At 37.0% G+C, this 10,852-nt stretch overlaps 1 protein-coding gene across 1 annotated transcript; it reads left to right on the plus strand.

Annotated features, from left to right (window-relative positions):
• Window positions 1-3,452: 3,452 nt before the first annotated feature.
• On the plus strand, window positions 3,453-6,646 carry LOC121406980 (nuclear transcription factor Y subunit beta-like). The gene is made up of 2 exons (XM_041597853.1): window positions 3,453-4,710; window positions 6,117-6,646. The coding sequence occupies exons 1-2, from the start codon at window positions 3,978-3,980 to the stop codon at window positions 6,644-6,646; spliced, it is 1,263 nt and encodes a 420-aa protein (XP_041453787.1). The 5' UTR covers window positions 3,453-3,977.
• Window positions 6,647-10,852: the final 4,206 nt, after the last annotated feature.

The following is a 10,852-nucleotide window of genomic DNA, read 5'->3' on the forward strand; positions in this document are numbered from 1 at the left end:
AGTAACACCAGTTTAACGAAAAACAATTTAACTGGTATTACTAATTGCTTCAACTGGAATGCAATTGTTGGAACTGGTCTCCAGTTGATTTTTACTGGTCCAGTTAAAAATCAACTGGCCCAGTAAAAATATACTGGAAACCAGTAAAAAAAAATACTGGTCTTACTGGTTTTTTCTTCTCAGGGGATTTTATTTTAGGGTAACTAAGGCAAGGAGATATATCTCCTTGCAAGGCGGTTTATCCAACCATGGACTGCTGGTAGGTCCATGATCCAACACAGCATATTTATGATACTGCAGGCGTTGCTGCCCTCTACGCTAGTTGGTCGACCTGTTTGGCTCGAGATCTAGCCATCTAGCTAAACGTCAGAGCTAAAACTTATGGGCAGCAAAAAGGACCAAAATCAACAATCTCAAAAATGAAGAAAGTTAGAAATAAATGTAGTATATCAGAAATACATGTAGTCTTTCAGAAATGAATGCAGTCTCTCAGAAAAAATTGCTTTTTCTTAGAAATAAATTAACTTCGTCAGAAATAAAAAAAAGTATCTCAGAAATATAATTCAGAAATAAATATATTACTTCTGACAAATAGTTTTTAAGTCAGAAATAAAAATATTTAACCAGAAATTGATATCATTGAGAAATAAATGATTTATTTCTGAAAGTTTCTTTATTTTTGAGATTAATAATTTTGGCCCTTTTGGCTGTAGCCAAAAGGGCCAAAATTAACAATCTCAAAAATAAAGAAACTCTCAGAAATACTTTATTATTGTGATAAAACATATATTCCTGCAAAAGCTTGCAAATCTGTGATTATGTTTATTTTCAAGAATTGTTTTAATTCTTCGTAAACTTATGATTCTGGGGTTGTCTTCATTTCTGTCATTTTATTTCTGTAGTTATCTTTATTTCTAGAGTTTTCTTATTTTTTGAAATTGTTTTATTCGCGAGATTATTATTTCTGAACGATGACATTCATTAGTAGAATATACTGCTATTTCAATTACAATATTTTTTGTATGAGTCGTATACTTCTAAAATCTTTTATCTATGATTGACAAGATTTATTTCTATGTTGTCTTTTATTTCTAAATCCATTTCTGGTTAAATACGATTTATGTTCTATTCTCAAATGTAATGTATTCAGAATGAATACATTACATTTGAGAATAGTATGGCAGTGAGTCCAAACTTCGCGCGTGTCCAAACTTCGCGGACGGTCATTATCTCAAAAAATAGCCAATATCCTTAAAATCTGACATCATCAATGTGAAAAGCGACCTAAAATTACCCTTCGCTGAAAGTTTCTTTAGGATTAGTCCAGTATTCATGAAAATATAGGCAAAAGATCGGCAAATTTGTCACCGTTAGCGCCCGTTTTGAAGAAAGCAACAAGCATCACGATATCACCATTTTACAAGCAGAAATCATAAAAAATGTGAGTTAAATTTGGTACTAACCTATTCCATAGCATTTTGCCATCAATCTGATATAAATATTTCACTTTTTGAGCTTGAGTTTTTGTTTAAATCTCCACAAAAGCTTTGGTGCGCGAAGTTAGGTCACACTTTTTCTGAACGGTTTTCAAGCACAGCCCGCATTCGCCGATCGGAATAGAATTTTGAGATCGCGATACTGGCGAAACCCCTTGACCTACTTTACATTTTCGTCCATGATTTTATAGTTTACGATCTTGCCGTCAATGTGGTAACTATTTCTTGAATTGGTTTTGTATAAATTATGAATAATTTGTGGACAAAATTAAGCCTGATGAATATTTTTGAAAAGTGCGCGAAGTTTGGACACCCCATCATACATAAATCGTATTTAACCAGAAATGAATACATTACATTTCTGAGATATTACTTTTATTTTTGAGGAAGTTAGTCTATTTCTTAAAAACTGATTTTTTTTCTGAGAGATACTGCATTTATTTCTGAAAGACTACATGTATGAGATACTACATTTATTTTTGAGTTTCTTTATTTTTGAGATTGTTAATTTGAGCCCTTTTGACTGCCCATAAGAGATGAGTTCTGCTATAGATGCACTGCCGAAGTAATATATTTTTTTTACAGGGCTAGGAACGGAAACGAAGTTAAAAATGGCCGACCAGTGTGCAACAAAAATGAAGTGGGCCAACGAATCGAGCCCCGAAATGGTGAGGGGACAGAGCTTCGATGTTGGTCCCCGCTATGTCAATCCAAGCTACATTGGGGAAGGGGCTTATGGAATGGTTTGGTAAGTAGATCTAGTTATCATGTTCCACTTCCAGTCACTTTCGAATTTGTCATCTGAGATTGAGAATGTACGGTACACTGACTGTGCTGCTATGCTGAGTGCTGTGTGTGACAGTGACTGAGAGTGTGTCCCGAACTTGCTGAACTGGGACCTCGGACTCGGTCATATGATGGGGGACCTAAAGCTACGCACTTTGTTTTCAAACAATAAAAACTGTCCCAATTTTAATATTTCAACAAAATATATTTCACTAATTTGTGGCAAACATTCTAAAGATCATTAACCAAGTAGAAAATATCACAAAACTCACTAATACGAAAATCCCGTCGTGTTTTTCGAACACCTCTTGATTTCGCCGCCCGATGTAGACATGTAGAAGGGGTCCTAAAGCTACGCACTCGATATATCATGCAAAAAAATAGTATTTCCTGTGCCTCAATTTCTAAAATATATTCAAATTATTATACTTATAGGATAAAATGAAAGCGAATATAACTCCAAACTTCCTAACAGTTGTTGGTTTTCTCTCCATTTAGAGATTTACTGCAGCCTCTGTAGAAAAAAATTAATAGGAATTGTTCATCACTCTGCAATCACAGTTCCACACACAGAGTGCGCATTTTGCCATTGAAAACTGCATGCGTGATGAGTGGTGCGTAGCTTTAGGACCCCCTACCATACATCATGTACATGTCGGTCGCTACTGAACTATTTTTAATGTAGACAGCTGGCAGCCGTCTGTTTCGAGGAGTTTTTAACATTTTTTTATTTCTCCTCGTACACAGACGGCTCGCTAGCGTGCAGCCACCATTAGGGGACTTGCAATGCAAAATCCCCCCGTCGGGGCTCTTCAATTTTTGTCTTTAATGAATAAAATTTTTGAAAATAAACGCTACCAAAATGCAAATTCATATTCCCTCTTGGCATTAATTGCCAAAAAACAGAGAAAAATCAAGTTAAAGGGAACAAAAACAGTGATTTACCTCGGCTGTCACGCAAATTCACTTCTCCGTTTTATCTGATCTTAAGTACATAAACATATGGCCATTGATACCCCTTTCATAAACCCAATAAAAATGAATTAGGCGGCTAATAGCAGCATAATTTGGTCGTAAAATTGGAGGAGGACAAGAGTTATCCGCATTACTCTGATGCTGCTATTATCCGCATAATAGCAGCATCGGGACAAGATTTTGAGTTTATGAACGCATTTCCAAATAATGCGGATAATCGCCATGGTGACCCTTTTCCCGCACGCGCGCGATTCACGAATTGTTTACGTCCTCAATCGAACGAATTCGCAAGTGCAGCGAGCTAGCTCGGTCCGCATGCTCGTCTACCCAACGTTAGCTGAACGATCGATGGTCAATTTGCCTTACTATATCTTGAATAAAACTTTTCTTCAAAATATATAGGCCTAAGTGCATTTTTTATTATAATACATAAATAATACATGAAAATGAAATATATTGCTTCATCAATGACTTGCATCACAACGAGAGCATTAGTAATTTTTAGAATGAAAATCTGTAGAGCCTAGGCCTTTTTGATCGAGGATGAGCAAACAATATTTACGTAATAATATATGGCCGGCAGCACGCGTTCGACAGGCAAATAAAACATCCATCTACAATCCGTGAGGCATTTGATTTATAATTTCTGCATTGAAATTCCGTAAAAAAATAAACTTTACAGCAAGAAATACGTGAGTAGGCCTAGTAGGAGGGTTGAGAATGCCGAAAGCACAAGCAGGGAGCTACCAGAATTGGACTCATGAAGAGGTCCGACTATTACTTCTCATTCGCACCGACAGAGAAATCGACAGGCAGATGAATGGGAAGTGTAGTGATACACCTGCCCTGGAAAAGATCTCTTGTCAACTGAAGGAGCATGGGCACAACAGAACCGCTTCACAGGTAAAAACCAAGCTAAAGAATTTAAAGAAAAAGTTCATGGCTGTCAAGCTTGCGAATAAGACAAGCGGTCAAAAGAGACAAGAGATGGAATTTTATGATCTCTGCTTTGAAATCTGGGGACAAACGGCTGCCGCAGAGCCCGTCAACATCGTAAGCTCCAGCTCGACCTCCCCCTCAGTCCCTGGTTCGGGCTCGGCTAGTTCCCTACGTGCAGCTGTGCAAGCACCAGACAATATAAATGACGACACCAGTCAGACAAGCATTCTCTCGATCTCGTCCGTCAGTGATGGCGAAGACAGCGACCATATCACTGATGATGATGATGATGATGAAGTTGCTGCAATGATGAAGTTAGCAGAAAGTCTTGAAAATCCACAGCCGCCTCCTCGAGTTCAGCAAGGATCTCAAGCTCGCCCTCGGGGTAGTACTACTAGTGCCCCTCCTGCTACTACGACTACTACTACTACAAGTACAAGTGCTGGTAATGGCAGTGCAGAGGAGGCTCGACCTCCACCTCGACGTGAATGGCACCCTCGTGACCAAAGTGGAGGTAAATTATTTTTGGTTAGTCTTATTAAGTTCATGAATATTCAACGGTAATTGGTTGATAGTTTGGTTGTGTACATGTAAATAAATAGTAAAACTGATAAGGGGGATTTAGTCTTTGGTTTATTATCGATTATCTTTTAATTCATTTATTTAATTTTTATTTACAGGTACTTATTTATTTATTCATCTGTTTCAAGTGGCCATAAAAAGGCATTACAAACTGAGACAATCCATCAGAGTTGCTAATTTTCCGGATTTTTCCGGAATTCCGGATTTTTTCCTTTGCTGAAAAATATTCCGGGAAAAAAAATCGATTGTCAAAGTGAAATCCGTAAAAATTTCCCCTCCAAATCTTGTCACGGAGTTCGCTACGGAGAGCGCAATTTCAATTTTGGATGGCCAATTTGCGCAGACGGAAAATTATTAGCGTTTTGCGCAGCATGAAGTTTAGCTGGTACGGTACGCGCGAGCAATACATTGTAGCAGTTGCAAACGCCGCTGTATACCCTGCAGGGATACGGGTGTCAGCGCTATCCCAGTCGGGCGATCGCCCGGTAGAACCGCTCGAAGCACGGCCCGGTGTGGCTGCAATTGCCTGCTGCTGCGTGAGTGATAGGTTGTCTGCCGCGGGATTTCAGCTGAAAACCTATTTGCTACCATGAAATATGTGTTCTCTGGTGCGTATTCATCAATTCATATGTGTGAACTATCCATCATTTTGATAGAAATTGTGATATATGGATTTTCAATAGTATAGGATTGTCTTGTTGATGAGTACAGTGAGTGAAAAAGGGCACCCCAGCTGCTACATACACCCGTCCCGAGTCGCACCCATTGGCCGCAGCATATTAACCCGCAGCAGGTTAACCCGTACCGTAATGAGTAGGCCCTACGGGTTACATGATTTTTTTTTTTGAGCACCTTTCTTGCCTATGATATGAAGTTTATTATGTCATTAATTATTTGTTATGTACTACTGTAGATTAATGATTTCAGCCCTCTAAAGAATAAGAAAACGTTCCAGCTTCAGGGGGCTTCGCCCTTGACCCCGCCAGGGGCCCTGGGCGGGCCCCTGGACCCCGGCCTGGGTTTTCAGGATTTTTTTGAGCTATCAGTTAGCATCTCTGATCCATAAAGCAGTCAAGCATATTTCAATTGGATCCTTACCACTGTACCAGGCTGTGTAAGATCCAGCATGGATTAAAAATGAAATGAAAAGTCTGCCAAAACCAATCTGATATTACATCTTACCCGAAATTCAAACTGATAATCGATCGTGTACATGCATTGCAACTTCATGATAATTGTATATTGCCATCGTAAAATGCCCTTGGTTAGAACCAGAACAATATTTTTCATGCTTCTCATCCCTATTTACTTTCTTTTCTTGTATACTTCTCAATGTAGCACCACCAAAGAAGAAGAAGAAGACAAAGGTTCAAGAATCGATGCAGGCAGTCTCTGCAGCATTAACAACGCACTTTAATGATGCAGAGGAACGACAACAACAGTCGGAGGACAGACGTATTGCAGCTCAAAGAGAGTGGGAGGAACGGCTGGAAGAGCGCCAGGAACAAGCACAGCGCAATCTTATGAGAGAGATGAACCAGCAAACTACATCTCTAATCAGTGGACTATGGCAAATGATGACGCAGTTCCAAAGCCAACCTCAGCCAGCAATGGGGCAGTTCAATCTCCGTCCTCCCACTGCAGGACCCACACAAACAGGAGTTCAACGACACCAGCACAGCACACATCAGATTGACGAGAACACCACATCAACAACTCCACCAAGCATGTACCAGTTTTTTACCCCACCACAGCGTCAGCTCCGAGTACCTCATGTTGTTGCAGGCAATCAGCACCATCAGCAGCATGCATCACACTCGCCAAATTTGCCAACAGACAATGAAGAAAAGCAATACACATCACTGTAAGTGGAGACTGACAAATTTCTCTCAGTGGTCCTGTGAAGATAGATGAAGGGAATACGAAACAAAGAACAAGCAAACAAGATATACATACCATCATCCCAGGAAGTTTGCCTCTCGTTTTTATCAAGTCTTTTTAATCAGTCTTTAGTGCAAATATCATGTGAATATTAAGACAACTCACAGCAGATTTGATGTTATATAGATTATTTCTATTTCTCCACTTTTTGTGTGTGTGATTTTATTTTTGTATTTATTAATTTATATTTATTTCTTGTTATTAATATTTTTTTGGGGGGATGCACCCAAAGTGTGATAATAACATAGTCATTGACTGATTCCCCCCGTGCAATAATGTGGCTCACTGGCGATCCATTCCCGATGAACAAAAAGTAATTTTAACTGAAATATGTGGACTGATGGGTAGAAAAAATATTTTTCCTTAAATTAACCAAGAGGACTAATTTTGGTGTCTGTTCATAGTTTATTATTGCAGGGCTTAAAAAGTGCAGTGTATTCATCTTATCTACATGTATAATGTTATTGGAAGACTACATGTACTTATAAAGAAGTGAATGAATCATGGTTATAATGTATTTTTGTTTGGTGCTACAGTACACATGTGCATCTCTTCAAAACGTATACAGACCTATGAATTCAAGTCAGTTTCAGCAATTTCATTATCAATTGTTTTTTTTTTAGACATTTATTAGAAAGTGTAAAGAAGGGATTGACTTCTACGAGCAGCTGTTATTCTTACCTTGACATGTAAACGCCTACTCTACCTCCTAAAGTATTCATTTTGGTATGTGTAAAGCAGGTCTGCTGGGTTGAACATGAGATTGAGCACAAATTTTCAAACCAACTGACCTGCAGTATTCCTACCATGCCATTTTCAGGAAGTTTGCTGTAGATTATTTTATTTGAATATGTAAAGATTAATTCGGAGATGGTACGGGTTGTTTTTAAATATTTTCTCATGCAATCCTTGGTGGGCAGTTAGTATGATTGTTCTTTTTGTTGTGGACATGCTGGAGGTGTATAAGAAGGTATTCATTGTAGACATAGGTAGGGAAGTGCTGTTGGTATAGGTACTAGGTTGTTTTTGTGCACTGTTTTCCATGTTTAAAGGACAAGTCCACCCCAACAAAAACTTGATTTGAATAGAAAGAGAAAAATACAACAAGCATAACACTGAAAATTTCATCAAAATCGGATGTTTCGCTTCATTTCACAAAACAGTTATATGCACATCTCGGTCAGTATGCAAATGAGGGAACTGATGAATTAACTCACTATTTCGTTTGTATTTTATTATATGAAATATTTTGGTTTTATGTGAAATGAAGTTTCATCCCTTTCTGAGCAAGTGGAATTCCATTATTTTAACATTTTGTGCTTCAGGCAAGGAGGTCCTAATCATCAAATTCGTAAAAATTGAAATATTGTATAATTCAAACAAATAAAAACAAAAGAAATAGTGACATCATAGACTCTCTCATTTGGATGTAACTGGCCCGTTCATATAAATATTTTGTTAAAAATAAGCGAAAGTTTGAAATGTCATAACTTTCTTATTTTACATCCGATTTTGGTGAAATTTTTAGCATTGTGCTTGTCTGATTTTTCTCTATTGATTCAAATCAACATTTTTCTGAGGTGGACTTGACCTTTAATGATTGTTTCCTCATGAAACTATACTTTGATATGTTTATTTAACTATAAAGAGTGTTGTGATAATGTTAGAGTAGATATCAGTATTTATAGTTTGTTCTTGCCCAAGTAGTTCAGAAGATACACGATGGCAAATACTATTTGTAAGAATTTGATGTATAAAGTGTCTACCAAAGATTCCTGAAACGTGAAGTTACTTTTTTCAGTGTGTTGCTTTTTTTTTAGGTTAGTTTTTGCAATTCAGTCTTGCAAAATTTGTAGATATTTGTAAACATTATTTAGGACTAAACTTTCATACATGTATACATTGCATGTTTTTATAAAGCATAGTTGTTGAGTATTTGTAGCTTTTAGTTTGTTCTTGCCAACTCTGGTTATGTACTCCTCAGTTTTAAGTTAACTTTTCAATACTTATGTTTTTATACGAAAATATTTTTGTAAGCAATAACTTTTTTGTGATTGGTTCCATTATTAAAAGCTTTATGGTGCCCACTGATATAGCAACATTTACTTGTCGTATAAAAAGATTTCAGTGCAAGAACCTTGACTGCTCTGTAAAGTGGAACCTTGTTATAACAAGGACCTCAGAATCATGAAGATTATGTTTAAGAGCTACATGTACAACCTGCAAAATTAGGTCATCAGGATTTCTAAATTATATCCGATGCCTTCATAACAAAGTTCCACTGTACATTGAAATTTGATGTATAAAGTGTCTACCAAAGATTCCTGAGACGTGAAGTTACTTTCTTCACTGTGTTGCTTTTTTTAGGTTAGTTTTTGCAATTCAGTCTTGCAAAATTTGTAGATATTTATAAACATTATTTAGGACTTAACTTTCATATACATTGCATGTTTTTATAAAGCATAGTTGTTGAGTATTTGTAGCTTTTAGTTTGTTCTTGCCAACTCTGGTTATGTACTCCTCAGTTTTAAGTTAACTTTTCAATACTTATGTTTTTATACGAAAATATTTTTGTAAGCAATAACTTTTTTGTGATTGGTTCCATTATTAAAAGCTTTATGGTGCCCACTGATATAGCAACATTTACTTGTCGTATAAAAAGATTTCAGTGCAAGAACCTCGACTGCTCTGTAAAGTGGAACCTTGTTATAACAAGGACCTCAGAATAATGAAGATTATAATGTTTAAGAGCTACATGTACAACCTGCAAAATTAGGTCATCAGGATTTCTAAATTATATCTGATGCCTTCATAACAAAGTTCCACTGTACATGAGAGAAAGGGGAGCCCAAGGGGGGGGGGTGGAGTGGGTGTAGAGAGATAGAGTGTATGTGTGTGTGTACAGTACATGTATGTCCAAGGGCGAGTGTGCTTGCGTATGCCAGGGAAAACAATACACGGGGGCTCGGGGCGAATTCGCCCCCAAAATGCTCGAAAGAGCCCTGGAAAATAAAAAAAGAGCCCCCGAAAATCTACATTTACTGCAATGTTAAAGCTTATCCAAAATTGCTGATTAAAGCAGTCAGGTTTGAAGGTATCTCGCGTAAACTGACAACTGTTTTTAAGGGCACACTTAACTAATATTAAAGGGGAATGAAACCTTTGGAACAAGTATGCTTGTGTCTAAACAGAAAAACCAAAGAACAAGAACAAAGAAATTTTGAGAAAAAGTGGACAAATGATGAGAAAGTTACATGTATAAGCATTTGAATACTGCAATCACTAATGCTACAGAGATTCTCCCATTGGCAACGCAAGAAGGATGTGTGATGTCACTTGTGAACAACTCCCTTTGATGGACTAAAATACCCTCAAAATGTCTTGCTTTTTTCTTATGGTGATACAAACTATTTATCCATGATGTATTCTTCAAAAATCTCTATTACATGCCCTCCTATAGAAAGAACACATGATCTACTGATATATGTGATAAAAGAGGCAATACAAGTGAAATATACCGTATACTAAATGAAGAGAGTTGTTCACAAGTGACATCACACATCTCTGTCGCATTGCCAATTTGAGCATCTATCATTAGAGATCGCAATATTTAAATGCTCATAACTTTATCATTATTTGTCCGATTTTCCTCAAACTTTTGTTGATCTGCTTCTTTGATTTTTCTGTTTTCACACAAGCTATTTTGTTCCAAAGGTTTCATTCTCCTAAAATACATTTCAGTAGAACTATGTTAACATCACCACATTACATTGGCCCGTATTCTGAAGTCAGGTTTAACTTAAACTCAGGTTTTAAGTTGTGGTTTAAGTATGGATAGCCAATTGTTACATAAATCATTAACATTAGATATGTCATATTTCAGCTCATTTGGCTCTCAAATCATTCATAATTGTCTAGGAAGGATAAAATGATGATTGTCTTCATCATAGATGAATCACGAAAGAGTACAATAAACATAAGAACAATACAACTGAATAAATATTTTGACACTTTTGGCTTCCCATAATTTTAACACAGAGTTAGACCATGGTCTAAGTTAAACCTGACTTCAGAATACGGGCCATTGTATCTTCAAATGAAACAAAAATGAAATCCTGGAAAACACAGTTCTG

Source organism: Lytechinus variegatus, chromosome 2 (genome assembly GCF_018143015.1).
Source record: "Lytechinus variegatus isolate NC3 chromosome 2, Lvar_3.0, whole genome shotgun sequence".
In the NCBI taxonomy this organism is placed as follows: domain Eukaryota; kingdom Metazoa; phylum Echinodermata; class Echinoidea; order Temnopleuroida; family Toxopneustidae; genus Lytechinus; species Lytechinus variegatus.